Below are 21,309 nucleotides of genomic sequence, written 5' to 3' on the forward strand. Positions count from 1 at the left end.
CTTGTCGTCATCTGTGGTTCCTGGTCCTTCATCTTGTGTTCGTCCATGGTTCCTGGTCTCTTCACATCTCCACATCTTCAGTTGTTCTAGATGTCCTTGTCTTCAGATGCCTCTGATGTCCTCATCTTCAGATGTCCTGTCTCTAGATGTCCTATTTCTTCCGGCTCCTCTCTTTGAATGCCCTTGTCCTCGAATGTTCTTGGTTCTGGATTCGACTCCTAGCTCTCCCGCCGATTCCTGCTTCCAGATGACCTGCCAGGTGTGTTGGGCACGCCGGGTCACTGAAGTCCTGCCTTCCAGATGGCCTGCCAGGTGCATGGATCACACCGGGTCTCTGAAGATCCTGCCTGGGCCGGATCCTGCTTTGAGTGTCGCCCGGATTCCTCTTCATCCTGAGTTTTAACCTTGCTATTGTCTATCCACTTACCAAGAATCTTCGTCTCATCCAAGTCTTCAAGTATCTCTGCCTTGTCCACCTACTTCCCTTCAGCTCCTCTGTTTGGATGTTCCAGGTTCCGGGGCCAGCCCTAGCCTCCTCCAGCGGACCCTGCTTCCAGATGACCTTCCAGGTGCGTCGGTCATGCTAGGTCACTGGAGTCCCATCTTCCAGTTGAACTGTCAGGGTGTCTAACACATCGGGTCACTGAAGCTTTCTCTGGCTGGACCCTGATACGAGAGCTGCCCGAGTCCTCCTCTTCATCCTGAGCTTCAGCCCTGCCTTTGTTTTGTCTACTCGCCTAGTGTCTTTGCCTTGTCCAAGTCTCCTGGTGTCTTTGTCTTGTTCCTGTTCCAGTTCCATCGCCTGTCCTCGACCTCTGTCCATCCTGTCGCATCTGCTGATTCCAGGCAGCAGGTCCGAAAGGGCTATCGAGTGGCTGGAGGGCTACCCCAGATACCAGCATTGTGTTGTTGGGTCTCTTCCAGTGCGTTCAGGTTCAGCAGAGGTCAGGGCTCCTGGTCGTCAGCCAGTCCACCCATGCTTGGACACATCTTGTCTGCCTCGGCGCTTCCTCAGAGCTCCTCTGCAGTTGCACCGTGTTCCAAGGGCACACCAATATCCCCGGAATCGGGACCGCTTCCTAGCGCTCCTACAACACTAAAAGCTTTGACCACATTATCTGGTAATGAATTCCAGAGTTTAATTGTGCATTGATAAAAAATATTTTCTCCTATTTATCCTAAATATAGTAACTTAATTGAATGTCCCCTAATCTTTGAACTTTTTGAAATAGTAAAAAAAACAATTTTTGTTTACTATTCTACTCACTCATCATTTTATAGACCTCTATCATATCTCCCTTCACCTGTCTCTTCTCCAAACTGAAGAACCCTAACCTTTTTAGTCTTTCCTCAGAGGGGAATCACTCCAGTCCCTTTATCATTTTGGTTTCCCTTCTCTGTACCTTTTCTAATTCTGCTATGTCTTTTTTGAGATGTGATAACCAAAACTGCACACAATACTCAAGATGAGGTCACACCATGGAGCAATATAGAGGCATTATGATATTCCTTGACTTAGTCTCCATTCCTTTTCTAATAATTCCTAGCATTCTATTTGCTTTCTTGGCTGCCACTGCACACTAAGCAGGGGATTTTAAGATATTATCCATGATAACACCTACCGTAGATCCTTTTCCTGGATGGAAACTCCCAAAGTGGAACCTTACATTGTATAGCTATAATTTGGGTTTTTCTTCCCTACATGCATCAATTTGCACTTGTTCACATTAAATGCCTTCTTTCATTTGGATGCCCAGTCTCCCATTCTTGCAAAGTCATCTTGAAATTTCTCACAATCGTCTTGTGATTTAACAACTTTGAATAATTTTGAATCATTAGCAGATTTGATCACCTCACTAGTCGTGCCCATATCTAGGTCATTTATGAATATATTAAAAAGCAATGGTTCTAGCACAGATCCCTTGGGCATTCCACTATTCACCTTTCTCCATTGAGAAAATTGACCATTTAGCTCCTCTTTTAACCAGTTCTCAATCCACCACAGAACACTCAATCCATCACTTTCGTAATTTCTTCAAGAGTCTGTCATTAGGTTCTTTGTCAAATGCTTTCTGAAAATCCAGATACATTATATCACCTGTCTCACCTTTATCCACATGCTTATTCACATCTTCAAAACCAATTGGTGAGGCAAGAATTCCCTTGGCTAAATCCATGATGACTTTCTCCCACTAAACTATGTCTATTTATATGTTCTGTAATTTTTTTTTTTTAGAATACTTTCAACCATTTTTTCCAGCACTGATGTTAAGCTTACCAGTGTGTAGTTTCCTAGATCACCCTGGTACCCTTTTAAAAAACAGGTGTTACATTAGGTATCATAACTGATTTTGTTACGCTTGGGCTCCGGTCAGGAGGCGTGAACACCACCCAGCAGGGTGGCTCCAGGAGGAGAGAGACAGGAAGCTAGAAACAGTGTCAGGTTCCAGGCTGGGTCAGGGCAGGCAGCAAGTATCAGAGTCTGGGTTCAGGCTGGGTCAGGGCAGGCGGCAATCAGCAGTGTCTAAGTACAGGCTGGGTCAGGGCAGGCGGCAGTCAGCAGTGTCTGGGTCCAGGCTGGGTCAGGGCACAGTAAGCAGGGCAAGGCAGGTCAGAAGGCCCGTAGGCCACACACACACACACACACAGAAGGCCCGTAGGCCACACACCAATAGCGGGGCAAGGCAGGTCAGAAGGCCCGTAGGCCACACACACACAGAAGGCCCGTAGGCCACACACCATAAGCGGGGCAAGGCAGGTCAGAAGGCCCGTAGGCCACACACACACAGAAGGCCCGTAGGCCACACACCATAAGCGGGGCAAGGCAGGTCAGAAGGCCCGTAGGCCACACACACACAGAAGGCCCGTAGGCCACACACCATAAGCGGGGCAAGGCAGGTCAGAAGGCCCGTAGGCCACACACACACAGAAGGCCCGTAGGCCACACACCATAAGCGGGGCAAGGCAGGTCAGAAGGCCCGTAGGCCACACACACACAGAAGGCCCGTAGGCCACACACCATAAGCGGGGCAAGGCAGGTCAGAAGGTCCGTAGGCCACACACACACAGACAGAAGGCCCGTAGGCCACACACCGTAAGCAGAGCAGGCAGGTCAGAAGGCCCGTAGGCCACACATACACAGAAGGCCCGTAGGCCACACACCGTAGTCAGGGCAAGTAGGTCAGAAGGCCCGTAGGCCACACATACACAGAAGGCCCGTAGGCCACACACCGTAAGCAGAGCAGGCAGGTCGGAAGGCCCGTAGGCCAGGTAAGAAAAGCGAGGAAGAAGGCCCGAAGGCCGCGCAGGGCAAGGAAAGGCCCGAAGGCCGCGCAGGGCTAGAGCAGGGAGCCCAGGTGAGCTCGATGCCGAAGCACCGAGGCAACTGTCAGGCAGGGTTATAAGGACACACCCAGAGCACAGAGTGGAGAGATAAGATGGACTGGGCCTGTCCGGAAAGCCAGCACTAGAGGGACCCCTGGTGGTGAGGCGGTTGCACTGCAGCCAAAACTGTAACAGTACCCCCTCCTCAAGGCCTCCCCCTCCTCCTGGGTCCCATCTTAGCAGGGGGTACTTAAAGATGAGATCTGGCCCCTCCGAGGGCAACAACAGCTGGAGCAATTCAACAGGCTCAGATGGCTGAGTTAGAAAGTCTGTTAGCGGTACCGGTTTGAGCCCCTCCGGGGGTGGCAGCAGGACCGGTTTAGCAGGCCCTTCTCGGGGTAGTGCAGCAGGTTCGGGCCCCTCTCGGGATGAAACAGCAGGCTGGAACACCTCTCCGGGCGTTGTAGCAGGATCGGACCCCTCTCGGGGCGATGAAGCAGGCTTGGCCCCCTCTCGGGGTGATGCAGCAGGCTTGGCCCCCTCCTGGGGCGATGCAGCAGGCTTGGCCCCCTCCTGGGGTGATGCAGCAGGCTTGGCCCCCTCTTGGGGTGATGCAGCAGGCTTGGCCCCCTCTTGGGGCGATGCAGCAGGCTTGACCCCCTCCTGGGGCGATGTAGCAGGCTTGGCCCCCTCCTGGGGCGATGTAGCAGGCTTGGCCCCCTCCTGGGGCGATGTTGCAGGCTTGGCCCCCTCTTGGGGCGATGCAGCAGGCTTGGCCCCCTCTTGGGGCGATGCAGCAAGCTTGGCCCCCTCTTGGGGTGATGCAGCAGGCTTGGCCCCCTCTTGGGGCGATGCAGCAGGCTTGGCCCCCTCTTGGGGCGATGCAGCAGGCTTGGCCCCCTCCTGGGGCGATGCAGCAGGCTTGGCCCCTTCTTGGGGCGAGGCAGCAGGCTTGGCCCCCTCTTGGGGCGAGGCAGCAGGCTTGGCCCCCTCTTGGGGCGATGCAGCAGGCTTGGCCCCCTCCTGGGGCGATGCAGCAGGCTTGGCCCCTTCTTGGGGCGATGCAGCAGGCTTGGCCCCCTCTTGGGGCGATGTAGCAGGCTTGGACCCCTCCTGGGGCGATGCAGCAGGCTTGGCCCCCTCCTGGGGTGATGCAGCAGGCTTGGCCCCCCCCTGGGGTGATGAAACAGGCTCAGATGGCAGAGCAGCAAGGTTTGAAGCAGTGCACATAGAAGACTCAAGTAGCACTGCTGTGGGCTTGATACCTCGAGCCACAATCTGAGGCTCCTTATTTTGTTTCTGGAGGAGCAGTTTAGAGAAGGCACAGGCAGTTCTAGGACGTCTAGGGAATGTGCTCGTTAGTGTCTCAACAGCAGCTGTGGGAAGCAGAGCCCTGCTAGAGTTAATCAACTCTCTCCATTTGAGAGAAACCTGTTCCTGAGGCTCTAGCACTGGTGTCACAGAAGCCTTCTTGGCCAGGTAAGTCCTGGGTTTTTCTATCCACAAACTGCCAGCAAAAATGTCTGTTTTAGTTGAGCCAGAAACAGAATACTGGTTAGGAGAGCTGATAGCTTTTTTTAATGGCACAGCTGGTCCTAGAGCAGAACACCGGGGGCAGGGTTTGCCTGGTGGTAACAAACACGGAAGACAGGAGCATTTCCACCACCCTGGTTTAGGAGCCAGACAGTTCAAACATTCCTGATAGACAGAGACATTTTTCTTGTTGCAATTATTGCATGACCAGTGTTCCTGACCAACAAGTTCACAGGCTAGACAGTTCTGATAGCTTGGATAATTCAAAGTCTGACAGGAATTGCAGGTATAAAACTTTAAAGAAGGAGGCATCTTGAATTAGTGAAAAATTGACTCACCGGCAGGACACAGACCTATCTCTTCCCCTGGAAATTTGATGGCTTCGGCATACTGTTACGCTTGGGCTCCGGTCAGGAGGCGTGAACACCACCCAGCAGGGTGGCTCCAGGTGGAGAGAGACAGGAAGCTAGAAACAGTGTCAGGTTCCAGGCTGGGTCAGGGCAGGCAGCAAGTATCAGAGTCTGGGTTCAGGCTGGGTCAGGGCAGGCGGCAATCAGCAGTGTCTAAGTACAGGCTGGGTCAGGGCAGGCGGCAGTCAGCAGTGTCTGGGTCCAGGCTGGGTCAGGGCACAGTAAGCAGGGCAAGGCAGGTCAGAAGGCCCGTAGGCCACACACACACACACACAGAAGGCCCGTAGGCCACACGCCAATAGCGGGGCAAGGCAGGTCAGAAGGCCCGTAGGCCACACACACACAGAAGGCCCGTAGGCCACACACCATAAGCGGGGCAAGGCAGGTCAGAAGGCCCGTAGGCCACACACACACAGAAGGCCCGTAGGCCACACACCATAAGCGGGGCAAGGCAGGTCAGAAGGCCCGTAGGCCACACACACACAGAAGGCCCGTAGGCCACACACCATAAGCGGGGCAAGGCAGGTCAGAAGGCCCGTAGGCCACACACACACAGAAGGCCCGTAGGCCACACACCATAAGCGGGGCAAGGCAGGTCAGAAGGCCCGTAGGCCACACACACACAGACAGAAGGCCCGTAGGCCACACACCGTAAGCAGAGCAGGCAGGTCAGAAGGCCCGTAGGCCACACATACACAGAAGGCCCATAGGCCACACACCGTAGTCAGGGCAAGTAGGTCAGAAGGCCCGTAGGCCACACATACACAGAAGGCCCGTAGGCCACACACCGTAAGCAGAGCAGGCAGGTCGGAAGGCCCGTAGGCCAGGTAAGAAAAGCGAGGAAGAAGGCCCGAAGGCCGCGCAGGGCAAGGAAAGGCCCGAAGGCCGCGCAGGGCTAGAGCAGGGAGCCCAGGTGAGCTCGATGCCGAAGCACCGAGGCAACTGTCAGGCAGGGTTATAAGGACACACCCAGAGCACAGAGTGGAGAGATAAGATGGACTGGGCCTGTCCGGAAAGCCAGCACTAGAGGGACCCCTGGTGGTGAGGCGGTTGCACTGCAGCCAAAACTGTAACAATTTTAATGCTAGTATACAGTTAACCAACAGTAGGTCTGCAATATTATTTTTCAGTACTTTCAGCACTCTGGCTTTTATACCATCTGGTCCGGTGGTTTGCTATTCTTTAGTTTGTCAATTTGTCCTTTTACATCTTCCAGGTTTTCTGAGATTTGTTTCATTTCCTCTGAATCATCAACTATAAATATCACTTCTGGCAACGGTATCTGCTGTTCATCTTCCTAGGTAAAGACCAAAGCAAAGAATTCATTTAGTTCCTCCGCTATGGCATTGTCTTCCCTTAATACCCCTTTTTCTCCTTGATCATCTAATGGTCCAACTGACTCCCTCGCAGGCTTTTGGATTCAAATGTACCTGAAAAAGTTTCTTTTTAAATTTTGTCTTCGCCTTCCTTATCAATGCTTACATCTAATTTTCCAGTGCTTATGCTGTTTCCTATATGCTATAGAGATAACTATTAGGGATGTGCATTCATTTTGATCCAAATGGAAAGATATAACAAATAAGTTGATTTTTGGGAAGGTTCGTGGTAACCAAACCTAATGGGTGTGGTTCCCCCCCCCAAATTTGAATCTTCTTTTACTCATTTGGTTCAATCAAAGCAAAGCAATACAGTTTTGTATTCCAAGCCAGACAGAGCAGAGCCAGTTAAGGATGGAACAAAGAGCAGGATGAATTATGTTTTAGCACTTTTTCAACCATCCTTTCCAAGCTGGTGGCTGCATGTTATGATTTCATCATGGTTTTATTTATTTTTTCTGAAAGGGAAGCTAAGAGAATTTTGTGCATTGGCCATTTTGTTTAGTCATTTGTCTGTTGGATCAGAGAGTAAAAACATGGATTTTGAAGCTCCTTGTTTCAAAGCTTTCAGTGTTAGCAAAGATTAAAATAAAGATAATTTACAGGAAAAAGTAAAATATGCTGAGTTACTCACTTACACTGTGCCTAGCTGTGGTTTGGGGGTACTACCTAGTAGCAAGAGAAAGACCATAATCTTTGTAAGAAGGTTGCAGGGTGTATCAGGGTAAGACTACCATGATAGCTGACAATGTGCCAGTGGCTGCAGGAAAGATATTGACAGATTGTTTCTTGCATCATGTGTTTGCGCACTGCAGTGACTTAAAGCCAGCCTTCTTTCTTTGTATGACAGTGTACTAATTCTTGTGTGTGTGACTCTTGCTCTAAGTTTGACTTATTTTCTTAGTATAGTCACTCAACAAGTATGCTCTATTTGTGAGAAAAGTGATTGACTGGCCTGCTATATAGTCCACACTAGGGTACATAAACATTGTGGGGTCAATATTCAAAACTGGCTGGTTAAATAACTTACAGGGTCATTCGTCAAATCGCGATACGGCCCTAACGTGTGATAAAAGAGGTTTAATGCACGATGAAGATGCGATCTTTATCATGTCTCATGTTAGTATGCAAATATAACTATGCAAAAGCTAGAAAATTATGCAATGAGGGACTCCTACCACTTTTAGTGATAAAATAACATAGGATTTAATATGGGAAATAATACCTTTTTTCGGCAGTGGAGGAAAGAAAAGGTTTTATCACGTGACAGTGGCCGTTATTGCAGATTGCGGCTATTATCGCGGGCGATAAAATGAGGCCTTCTGTCAGACACACCTACACAGCCTGCTGGGCCAATAAAAACACCTTTCTTACCTGCCCTCTGGAGAAAGTCAGCTACAATTGATGAAAACAATGCTGGAGAGCAGTAGCAGCTGAGTATTTTAATAAAGTCTCACCAGCCAAAAAAGACATTTTATTCTGATACAATAGTGGAAGCCAATAATGACTCTAAGACTATTTTTAAATTTGTTGACTCAATGTTAGGTAGTGATAATAAACAAAACTTAATCTATGATGATCTGCCTGATGCTGACTCCCTTTGTCTGTTTTTTTTTTAGGATAAAGTCCTCAAGCTAAGGAATTCAGTTGTTCAAAATAATTCCACAGCTATGGACTCATTGACCCATAGCCATTTGGATGAAAGAAGGGGAATCCTAGATGAGAAGTTAGTAAAGTTGGAGGAGAAATTGATACAGGAGGGTTCGTTTCTGAGTGTGGGAAAGTGAATTATTGAAGATTTGAGTTTGGTTAGTCAGATAAATTCTTAGAATTTGAATGTGCCTCATTCTTGAGATTCAGGCCCTAGTGAAAAAGGTGAAAAAAATTCTAAACCTTCATTGGACCCTTGCCCTTCTTATTTACTTGGGCCTGGATTTTCCTATGTCGCACAGCTTAGTGAATCCCGCAGTAACGGGGGGGGGGGGGGGGGGGGGGGGGGGGAACGGGGGGGCAGACCTGCGGAAGCCGGCAGCGATCGCAAAACTGCGGTGTTATTGCTGCCGGCTTTCTCACCCAATAGCACCACCGTGAAAGGTGGTGCTATTGGGTGATAACGGGTGATAACGGGTGATAACGGGTCTTACCTTCGTCCGCCTCCTCGCCGCCAAGACTCCTCTCGTTCTGTCCATGACTCCACCTCGACTCCACCCACGGCAACCTATTGCATGTGAAAAGGGACTTTTCACATGCGATAGGCTTACAAAATAACCCCCTTGGTTTATTACCCGATACAGTTTTGAAGGGGCTCAGAGATTTGGTCAATTCCTCACATTTTGAAGGCATAGTTCCTGAGACTTTGAAAAAAGCTGTTATTTTTCCAGTTTTGAAGAATGAGGATGCCGAAGCTAGGATATTTTCCAACTATAAACCCATAGGTAATCTTCCATTCATTGCAAAGGTCTTAGAGAAGATGGTTACCGCTCAGATTTCTGAGTTTGTGGAGGAGGCTGGCAAGCTAGAACCAGCGCAAGCTGGATTTAGGAGGGGGTTTAGCACGGAGCCATTCATGATTGACGTGATGGACTCCATATAATCCATCCTGAATAGGGGTCACTCAGTTGTATTAGCAGGGCTGGTGGAAGCACTAGGCAAACTAGGCGTGAGCCACGTGGGGCCATGAGCGGTGGCACCAAAGAAGAGTGGAGATTTGGCAATCTCCACTCCTCTTTGCTGCCTCGGTGCTGCCACTCACGGCCCCACATGGCTTGTGCCCCCTAATGGGGATGGCAAGACTGAGTGGAGGCGGCGCGACCAGGTAACAAACCAAGCGTGTTATTTTGTAAGCCTATCGCATGCTTTACTGCTCCAGGTCAACTGGGGGTCCCCTTGCACTGGCCCTGTGTATTAGTACTTCTTGAATTATCAAGTGCCTTCGACCTTCTGGATTATGGCATTTTGATTTCTCATTGTCAAACCCTGGGACTGAATTGGGATGGTTTTAAAGTGGATTTCTAGCTATTTGCAAAATATAACACATAAGGTTCACTTCTGAAAATCTATTGTTACATCTCCAGGATTAGGTAGAGGAATGTTACTGTGGAGGATATAGGGCAAATAATAAGATATATAATTCTAAAATTGAGAGAAAATTGTTTTTCTACTCTACAGTACTGTCATGCAAAATTATGGTATGATATTGTTCCCAGAGAGAACTGGGCTTTTTCTAGATTGTAACTGCTTTTATTGGGTTAGTGTAAGACAGGACTTTCCAAAATTGTAGTCAGTGTGACTACAATTTTGGGAAGTCCTGGGATCATGCACTTGAAAATGTGCATGATCCCAGAGAATGTGCATGATTCCAGAGAATGACCAAACCAAATTAGCAGGGGGTGCAATTCCCTTCCAAAAATCACTCCTCACTCTCTTTTCACTCCAGCTAATTCTCTCTCATGACTTCCATCTTCTCCAGAGGACCACCTCCCCCCAGCAGATGCCCCTCTCTCAATCTCATCTCCTCTTACCAGCCCTGGCTCATCCAGCCCTTTTTGCATCCCCCCTAGCTGATCCTCTCTCACCCCCAAGCCTTTCTTATAACCCCAGTTGATCCTCTGTCATCCCCTGCCTCTTATCCCATCCCTTATTCCCATCTCACTCTCATCCCCCATACCTTCTCTCACCTCCCAGTATCATCTCTTTCCCTCTGACCCTTCTATCATATTCCATCCAGATTATCCCCTCTTAACCCCCACTTCCTCATACAATTCCTAAATGATATTCTGTCATTCCTCTACCTCTCACCCTCCACAACCAATCCCTCTTCACCTTATCCAATCCTCAAACCTCTCCTGCTTCTCATCCACTCCTTCAAACAGTCCCTTGTCCAAACAACTCCCTGGTCAGGGAGTCAGCATGGGGCCTATGAGCTAAGGCAAGTTCACAAGGCTTGATCCCTCCTCATGCAGGGCTTTCTGTTACCATAGAAACTCATGTAAAGGCAGTGCCACTGCAGGACCCTGTGAGCATCCGCTCGTTCACAGGCCTCATGCTGATTTCCAGGACTAATGCTGCTGGCAGCTGAAGAGCGATGACACTTGAAGCATTTGTGACTCCCAACTGAAGGTTTGGCGACCCCATTTGGGGACCCAACCCACAGTTTGGAAAGCCTTGGTGTAAGACATGCAAAAATGTTACTGTATTGAACTTTTGAGATCCTACAAGGTCTATTTTTAGAAGTCTTCTTTGAATAAGGTGAAAGAAACCCTACTAATGGCAAAGAGTATTCATAAAAAGCAAAACATTAAAACAGTTGTAAAAAAGTTAGTTTATTATTATTATTTTTTTTAATTTATAAAAGTTTATTTTTATGTTAAAAATGTTTATTTAAAAATCATTTTCATTTCATTTCATTTTCATTTTCATTTCATTTTCATTTCATTTCATTTCATTTCATCCAGGTTCTTATGGCCTGGATTGGCCACTGTTGGAAACAGGATGCTGGGCTTGATGGACCCTTGGTCTGACCCAGTATGGCATTTTCTTATGTTCTGTCTAATGCAGATTACAGTAAAACATTTACAATTAAAATCACAATTGACAACAGTTTTAGGACATGTTATAGTAATAACAACGATTAACTAATTATAGGTCTTTTGAAATAAATAGCCCTTACGTTGTTTCCTAAACCTTAAAGATTCAGTTTCTCCTCTCAGTGCAGTAGGTAATTAATTGGCACAATAAACAACTAGTTGATTGTAATTTGTAATTTTTAAAATATAGAGCAGCAAGCAGATGTGACTTAGTGGACCACAGAGCCCTTGAGGTTGCATAAGGCGTTTCAATGAAATTAAATCATTTATAGTATCACTATGTACTATTTTGTGAATAAATGCAAGATACTTAAATTGGATTTTAAATTGCACAGGGAGCCAATAAAGATAATACAAATAAGGGCTAATATGAGCTCTATAATTAACCGTGCTGCCGCCTTTTGGATCAAATTTAAGGCTCTTAACCATTTTTTTGGCAGACCAAAATAAAGTGAATTACAGTAATCGATTTTATAAAGAACCAGGCTTATACCACAATTTGGAGGCTACTCTTAGTAATATACAGGTAGATTTTAAATGCATTGCTGGCACAAAAACAGCCCCATCCATGCGTATGTGGGCCTTGCGCAAACAATGCAAATTTTAAGAAGTCGCACAGTGTGCACATACATACCCGTGTGTGCGTCAAGAACAAGGGGGTGGAATAGGTGCGTGGCATGGGCGTTCCTGGGTGGAGCCAAGAGTTACGTGCATAACTCCAAATTATAGAAAAGCTGACCGTGGCACACGTCGGTGTGTTATCTGTGTAACTTTACTGCTAATCCTGATGAGTAGCAAGTCTGTAGATCTTAAGTTTTAGGGAGTTCAGCACAGCATGAGAGTTCAGGGTCAAGTGGGTGGCTTACAGGATGAAGAACCAGAGGGGGTCTTCAAGACTGCCATATATACTCAGGAGAGAAAGAGAGAGAACTGTAGAAGAGACAATATGACACTATATATATCTACCACTGTAAGGGGGCACTTTTAGTTCAGAGCAGATTTGCATACCTTATCCAAACCTTTTTAAAACCCAGTTATACTAACTGCTGAAACCACATCCTCTGGCAATGAATTTCAGAGCTTAATTATGCGATGAGTGAAAAATAATTTTCTCTGATTTGTTTTAAATGAGCTACTTGCTAACTTCATGGAGTGCCCACTAGTTCATCTATTGTCTGAGAGATTAAATAACCAATTTACATTTACCTATTGAAGTCCTTCATTCCCTCCCTCATGGCCAGGGTGCAAGGGTCTGTAGCACACCAGTGTAATATTGCACCCCCACGAATCCACCCTTACAGTGGTACATATATATATTGTCATATATTCTCCATCAGTTCTCTCTCTCTCTCTCCCTCTTCCCTTCCATAAGAACATGATAAATTGGTTTTCTCCTTATGTGAGCATAGGTGCATAAAAGCTGCTAAAGCCCTGCTGGTAATATGCACGGGACATTTACTCGAGCCACCTCTTAAGATCATGCACAGCAAGGGTATTTTAAATGATACACGGGTATGTGTGTGCACGATATAAAATTGCAACGTATCTCTGCTCGCATGCTGATAGGCGTATTTATGGGCACACACATGTTCTTTTTAAAATTAGCCAGATAGTGTTTTAACAGCCTTATCAAATTATTTTTTTAATCTATGATTCTCATTTTCCAGATTTCAGAGTGGCAACATTTGTTTTTGGCACCATGCCTATCTTTTTTTTTTTTTTTTTTTTTAAATGTTACTAAGTCACTGGAAACAGGGTACCATGAATCATATAATGTGGTAGACTGGGTAGTACTATGGGCCTGTTTCACTAAGCATTGTGCCTTAGTGAATCAGGCCTTTAGAAATAAATGCACAAAGGGGTTTTATGTAAATGCAAACTGTGAAGCCTATGTACTGATTGGGGTCCATATTCAATGGAATTTAGCTGGAAAACTTGGAGTTAGCTAGATAACTTATCCTGCTAATTCTGACTGTGCCATAGAGCAGCCCTAAAGTTAGCAGGATATATTTATCCTGCTAACTTTAGGATAGTCAGGTATATACATTAGTGCGGCTGTGCCACTGAATATCCATCAAAGTCCTGGCTAATTTTGCTGGCTGGACAGTGGCTGAAAATGGACCCCTATGTGTTTTGAATTGATATTTACTTAAATGCACCATTTGCATTAGTTTTGAAAGCAGTCATTTGGGTTTAAAACTATTCCAGTTGGTGAAAGCATTCAGCATCTGTTTGGTCAATCATAGTACTGGTTATGATGCATTTTCATCACAGCTTAAAGTTGCCTCAGATATGGTAAAATTTTATGATTAATCATCACTCCAGTTGTTCAAACATAAGGTCACAGTTACAGATTTGATTTGTATCAATAAAAAAGGCCAACATATCCTGAACTCCTTTTATTTGTTTTGTAGAATTAGGAGGTGCCCAGAATGTCTTTACCTTTCTACCAGAAGCGCCATAAGCACTATGACCGTGCATACCGCAGCACAGAGCTGCAGTCTACCCTGAGCCAGTACCACCAGGAGCTCCACCAGCAGAAGCGCAGTTCTGCTGCCCACAGCAGCCTTCAGGATCTCACAAAGGAGAAGCACAGTGCTGCCACTCACAAGAGCCTTCATGAGCTCCAACAGGAAAAGCACAGCTCTGCCGCCCAGGAGTTCCAGGAGCAACACAGCTCTGCCTCCAGCAGCACCCATGGGTAGGCCAAGACACATGATCACTTCTGTCTTGCTTTCATACATATTAGGCCAGCTGCCACCAGTTTTCCATCAGGTAAAGGTAGAGGTGTGTAGCATTCTGGCTAGTCCATAGAGCAGCAACTGGTAAAATGGATACTACCCCCAGAGCCCCCCAAAATAATACAAAAGTGTGGTGTGTCAAAGTAATGCTACTTTCCCTACTTCCTTCCTGTTTTCTCTATGGTTTGAATTGGGCTGCTCTACGACCCTCCAACCCATCCATCTAAGCCTTCTACATACTGGCCCATATGCCCTCACCCCCCACACTCCCCCCAGATCCCTCCATTCCAAAAATAAAACCCAGCTATGAATAGGGTAAGAACTTACCCACTCCTGTCGCTCCAGTGCTCCATTTGTCGAGAGCACCATTGGAAGCGTAAATTACCCACAGTTTGTTTCCATGCTAGAAGCATAAACTGTGGATAGTTTAAACATCCACTGCTGTTCCAGGGGGAGTATAGGGATTGAGGGCATGTGGGCCAGTATGTAGAAACTGTAGATGGATGGATTGGAGGGTTGCAGGGCAGCCCAATTCAAACCATAGAGAACCAGGAAGGGGTGGGGGAAGCAGCCAACCAGTGACCTACTGTACTTTTATATTATTTGGGGGCAGGCTTTGGGGGCAGTATCCCTTTTACCAGTGATATCTAAACCAGCCAGAATGCTACAGACACCTACCTTTCCCTGATGGAAAACTGGTGGCAGCTGACCAAAGCATGGCAGGCATCAACTCTGATGGGAGCTATTCGGTAGGGTACAGTTGTGTTGTGTTGCGCACTCAAGTGATGGATATTAGCCACACTTCAGTGAATATCTTAGGAGCATAAAGAAAGATGATGGAGGGCTATCAGCTAGAGACGAGACACAGGATTGTTCCTATTGATACTGATACAGATATTGGTGCAAACATTAACAAGGCAATGGATGACGGAGGCTATGAGATCTGTTGCTTTGCACACTTGCTACACCTGGCACTAAAGGATGCCATGGGAGCCAAGGAGCAATACAGCAGCTTAGTCTTAAAAGAACTGATAAGAGCAGGAAAATAGCAAGGCATTTTCACCTGAGCATGAAGGGTAGGCAGCAGTGTGGGCATCTCTGCACTGGCTCATTCATGTAGATACCAGGTAGAATTCCACCTTTCTAATGCTGCAGAGGTCAGTGGAACAATGCACAGCTATTTGTGATTTATTTCTGGAAAGTAAGGGCTATCACAGAATGGGCTCTCCTGACACAGGCCATAGCTACAGCAGTTGGCAGCAGAGATTATCTTCCTCTAGCAAAAAAGATCCCAGCACAAATATCAGTCACATGCTATCCCACAGAGTCCATTGAGAAGATGTCCACAGATCCATTGACATATTGTGCACAAAAGCTCATGATCTGGTCAGACCTTGCTAGATAACCCAGCATTTCCTGTCCTTCCCACCAACCACTGTGTCTAGTGTGAACAGGTATTCTCAGTGGCAGCGGACATCATTCACAAGTGTGGAAAATTTAGTGTTTCTTAAAATAATCCTCCCTATGTTTGATTTATTTGAATTCCCATGCAAGTGTCAGGAGGAATGAGTGTAGAGCTACAGTGAACCAATGCCCACAATACTGGCCTTCAGCACATTGTTGTTCAGTTGCCAGTTCCCACTCTTGCTGTTGTTGCCCACCCTGCTCCTCATGCTCTGCCTCTTTCCTGGTTCAGCTCCTTGATGTGGTGTTCTGCATTATTGCCCAACCTACTCTTGGCCCTTTTATGGTCCCTAAGAGAACTCCTGCCATTGCAAGTACAGTTTGCCCCTCTAATAAAGCATTGAGGTATTTGTGCCACTGCACTTGCAGTTTTACCCATCAATCTATGCCTTGAGGTTTGAATGCCACGGTGCTGTTTGCCTTACCCTTGACTCTGTCTTGGGTTTTGATGCCATTGTAATCACTGAGTTGCTGCCTTTCCCATCACTCTATGCCTTCAGGTTTTGATGCTCTTGTGCTTGCTGCCTTATTCATTGCTTTATGGCTTGGGGTTTTGATACCACTATGTTGTTTGCCTTACCCCTTACTTTTTGCTTTGGATGGCTGCCGAGTTTTGCAATCTATGCTTTGTGTTTTTTTAGACCACTGTGCTTGCTACCTTAACTTTCCTTGCCTCCTATCCCATGAAATTTTAATTTCCTAAAGAATCTCTCATGGGATACTTTGTCAAATGCTTGCTGAAAATCCAGATAGATTATACATTATCAACTGTCTCACCTTAATCCACATATTTATTCACACCTTCAAAAATTGTAGCAAATTGATGAGGCAAGTCTTCTAAAAAAATGTAGCAAATTTATGTGGCATGAATTCCCTTGGTTAAATCCATTTGACTTTGACCCATTAAACTATGTTTATCAATATGTTCAGTAATTTTGTTCTTTAGAATACTTTCAACCATTTTTTCCAGAGCTGATGTCAAGCTCACTGGTCTGCAGTTTCCTGGTTTAATTATGTGTTGAGTAAAAAATATATTTTCTATTTGTCTTAAATGTATCACCTAGTAACTTCATAGAATGTCCCTTAGTCTTTGTACTTTTTGAAAGCATAAACATAATTGATTCGCGTTTATCCATTCTACGCCACTCATTATTTTATAAACCTCTATCATATTTCCCCTCAGCCATCTCTTCTCCAAACTGAAGAGCCCTAACCTCTTTAGCCTTTCCTCATAAGGGAATTGTTGCATCTTCTTTAATCATGTTGAAGAAATCTCAGTTTAAACATGGCATGTAGACGTTCCATTTCCGGTATCGGCGGCTTCATCAGATTCTACTTTAAGCCCCCTCCCTACCCCTTGCCGCAATAATGTTAAGTGTCAGCCCAAATCCTTATGTATATACTCAATTTGATATATTGCCAATTATATTACTCCATGTTTACCTTCCCTCTATCCCCTTACTTGTTCCCCCAAATTACTCACTTTACCCATACCTCCCTTGTCTTCCCCAGCACCCCACGATAATGTATTCCATAATAATGTATTCCTCCTACATAACCTAAACCTAGTTACCTGTTATATGATATGATATGATATACATAACCTAATTCAAGTTACCTGTTAAATGATATACTACCCCTCCAAGTTTTTGCTCCCTGTTCTTTGTACAATGTTTCAAGTTACATGTAAATCGATATGATGTACCCACGAATACCGGTATGAAAAAGCCTTTAAATAAATAAATGCTTTGTATCCAACTTGCCAGGCTTATGCTGTTTACTGTTTTGGTTTTTTTTCATTCAGACCCCTTTTCCATTTTTTGAAGGATGCTCTTTGACTGGAATAACTTCTCTCATCTCACCTTTTAACCATTCAGGCAGTCCTTTGGCCTTCCTTCCACCTTCTTAAATGTGTAGAATATATCTGGTCTGGGCTTCCAAGATGGTATTTTTAAACAACATCCATGCCTGATGTAAACTCTTGACCTTTGCAGCTGCTCCTTTCAGTTTTTTCCAACAGTTCAATATGGATAACTTAATTTGAATCGCAGCAGCTTATATTTAACCAAGAAGCCTGACTGATTATTTAAAGTAGAGCGTGCTCCATGCATTCAAGTTTCAGAACAGGGAAATCTCACATATTAGAAAATTCTGAAACATTCCCGACATCTTAATGAAAACTGGCACTTATCTGACAATTTATTTCAGGTTTTCACTTTTTTCAAAACAAGTGTGTGCCGACATAGACATGCTTGATTTTGTCAGTCGCTGCCTGACTGAAACTTGAATGCATGGAGCACGCTCTACTTTAAAGAATCAGTCGGACTTCTTGGTTAAATATAAGCTGCTACGATTCAAATTAAGTTGTCCATATTGAACTGTTGGATATCCAGCTAAGTAACGCTATAAAAACAGAGTTGGTCTGTAACATGCAAAAATAAGTTTTCAACATAAATAGAAACAACAGTGTTTTATAAAAAAAAAAAATAGAAAAGGAGATGAAAAAGACAAGTGACTGAAATTACTGGCTCATGAGTATCTGTGTTTACCAGACACCTTGCCAGCTCTGAGGTCTTTTTTTCTCATTTTAAAAAATCCACAAAACTTTTAAAATTATAAAATATTTGATACAGTTGATAATACAATAAAGATTAAAATATTTTTAACTGTAAAAATTCATGATAAAATTTGTGGGCAACATTATATTTAACTTTAACAGCTAGTTATTTGGTTGTGTTGTAATTGGAAACTAGCTGTCCCTCCTGTTTTTGATCTGCAAGACTGTGACATGAAGTTCTCTCCCCTTATTCACATTACAATATTGTTTGAACAAGGATGGCTGATGCAACAGTAGGTTTGGCCAGTCTATCCTCCATAACTTGTTAGAGGTATGGAGCCCAACTCTGTTTCAGCCTAAGGCCCGTTGTTTTTGTTCCAGGCTGCCCCCTTTAGGTTATATACATATAAAAAAAGGCCTGTTGCTAACAAAAATATTGATGTGGCTGTTCCTATTGGCACTATTTTTGTTGGCCCCCTTTTTTGTTAGAGGCTGCCTATAGCTAGGAATTCACCCATGTGTGAGGACTGCTATCCTTGCCCTCAGAAAAAGCAGAGTTGCTTACCTGTAACAGGTATTCTCCAAGGACAGAAGGATGTTAGTCCTCATGAGACTCCACATCATTGATTTTCTGTGAGCAAATTATTAGACTGAAGACACTAACAGAAGGAGGAACGACATTGCGCTCTCATCAGCAGTTCCCATCCCCCTCCCACAAGTGTCCCCACATAAAACTCAACTCTTGGGTGGCATTTAATATTGGCTGCAGTTTATTTCAACCAGAACCCGAGCCCTTACAAATATTGAATAATAACCCCTTTTAATCTGACCCCCCCCTTCCTCCAACTCTCCCCCCCCCCCGGGCCTCCACCACCTTAAACCTCAGTGATGGAGATACCCTCCCCCTTTTCCACCTGCTCCGCCTCGTGCCAGCGTGAGCAAGCTTGCACCGTGAACCTTGGCCCCACGGTTCGCCGGTCTTCCCGCGTAGCAGCCCCCCCAGCTACGCAGGGCCTTAACCCCTCTTCCAACCCCCGCCCCCATTCCCCTTTTAACAACAATAACGCTGGGCTCGGGTTTTCCGCCACAAAACAAGTCGCTTACGATTTGTTTCCCCCACTGCGGCCAGCTATCCTTTGCTGCTGATCTCCTTCTCTAAACCTTGGATGGTGTGATTAAAGAGATCCATTCCAATTTCGGATAAATGGACACCATCTCCACTAAAGAGACCTGCTTCTCCACTCCAAGCCCAAGTATGCTTAATCCAGAATCCCCCTTCCCATTCCATCCATCTACCCATTTGCTTGTTTAGCTTTTTAACCCCACTCTTCCAAACCATCTCCTCAGCGTTACACAGACAGATAATAATATCAGACCATCCCAATCTTATTGATGGCCATCTTGCCAAAATTTGCTATAAGTCTTTCTTAATACATGTCAACAAATTTCTGCACGTTTTCTTTCCGACATCATTGTCTCCTAAGTGAACAATGAGTATGTCCGGAACACCCCACGTCTCCATTTGTTCGCTTATGAACAGCAACAGCTCGTCCCATTCCATGCCTCTTCGAATAAACCACGCTAATTGCCACCCTAGGCATTTCAACTCCAGATGGTCCCCGTATGGTCTTTTCAAGGCACATCTTTGCGCTCGATGCACGTAGGAATGGCCCACGATCCAGGCACCTTTGTGACCACTCAACCTCCCCCCAGCTTCTGCAAAAGAAATAATGCATTAATATCCACATCTTCCGCCTGCCCTCCTCCACCCCTTCCGCCCCCCCCCCCCCCCCCCCCCCCGTCCCTGAGATACCAACTCCCCCGGCTCTCTGTTCCCTTGGCTGTTTTTTTGGTTGGTTTTTTTTTATGCATCCGATCTAATATAATCCCTGAAAACTTTTGATTTCCATCGTCCTATACTTTTTATCCCCACGTCAGGGAATCCAGCCTCCGCCGCCGACGTCGCTGCCCCTATCCTGAAAGAGTGGGAACTATATTTATTCACATCTCTTCCATCAGCTGCAATCACCATGCTGAGCACCTGAGCGAATTGGTACTTGGTCAGTGCAAAACCATTCTCATGCACTAAAAAGGCCCCCTGAATAACTGGTCTTAACCGCAAATACCGCCATGCCGAGCGCACTGGGCAAACGAGGTTGCTCGCCGCCGGTAATAGCTTTATGGTAGTGCCTTTCCCCTTCTGATCTGTCTTAGATCTGGGAAGGAAGATCAACACTTCCCGCTCCCCGATGTCAATGCAATCATACCTGATCCCCGAGGAACTCTTATCCGTTCCTGACCTAGCCACTAACTCACTAACTTGCAGAGCTCCAAAGAACACCCATGAAAATGCCACGCCGAATAAAACCGCCTCGTAAGTAGACCAGCAGACCTGCAGTAACCACTCAGTTAATCTGATCAAACTGTGATACCGAATAGGTAACCATTTGTCTCTCCGCCTACTCAACCTTTTTTGCCAACACCCTAAAACGTTATGCAACCGAAAACTTTCCATCAGGTTACCCCAACCACATAATTTTTGAAAGAAAGAGAACCCAATTAAATGCAGTTGAGTCATGGCCACCGTAGAGCCACCAGCTTTTGCCCCTATCACAAAATCAACTAGCTATTGCTCCTGAACCGACCCCCCACCCCAACCCCTGGTACCCAAAAATTCTGCCACAACTGCATATCCTTTTGAATATGAAGTCCAAGTACTCGGGGCTACAGATTCTCGGATGAGTTCCCATTCTTCATCTTGAGATGCGTCTGGCCACGAATCCATCCCTGTTCTTCCTCCTACCAACTCGACATCTGACTAGGAAAATCATATGACTTTCTGCACTCTTCTTCATTTCTCTCTTACACATCACTCATTATATAATTTATTTCTTTTTTGACCTTGGGGTGAACCACTCCCTATAACTCATCCCTCTTACTGCTGTTTGCTGGGTTTTAGCCCTGTGTTACCTACTGTCTTCGCGCCCCATTGCAATTAGCACACGCATGCCTAAACTTGCACTCTGGGAATAAACAGGTGGCGTGGTTGAATCGCCAACATACGTCACCTTTGGGTGTCGCTGCTTTGCTTTCTTTCCCCGCCATCCCCCCAGCTCGCGTTGCTGCGTCCCCTCCACCTGCACCTCCCCATCCGGTCAGTGTGTCCCCCGAGACTCCTGAACCTCCCATGCTGGCCTTATCTACTTTGGCGCTTTTGTTTGTCATCTGCGTGAGCCATAAGTTGATGTCCTGCGTACCCCACGACATAAACCTGTTACCTGCCATCTTTTCTCTGAATCGCTCATCATAATTGAGCCA

The 21,309-nt window shown here is 45.9% G+C and overlaps 1 protein-coding gene across 4 annotated transcripts in view; it reads left to right on the plus strand.

Moving 5' to 3' along the window:
• The window catches only part of MYOM1 (myomesin 1), a 326,724-nt gene that overhangs the window by 11,891 nt on the left and 293,524 nt on the right, over nt 1-21,309 (plus strand). For all 4 annotated transcript variants that reach the window (XM_029591071.1, XM_029591066.1, XM_029591067.1 and 1 more), the window contains exon 2: nt 13,644-13,930. In XM_029591071.1, coding sequence (XP_029446931.1) covers nt 13,662-13,930 — 269 coding nt within the window. In that variant the 5' untranslated portion in view covers nt 13,644-13,661. The remainder of the gene's footprint in view (nt 1-13,643; nt 13,931-21,309) is intronic.

Source organism: Rhinatrema bivittatum, chromosome 2 (genome assembly GCF_901001135.1).
Source record: "Rhinatrema bivittatum chromosome 2, aRhiBiv1.1, whole genome shotgun sequence".
NCBI lineage: Eukaryota > Metazoa > Chordata > Amphibia > Gymnophiona > Rhinatrematidae > Rhinatrema > Rhinatrema bivittatum.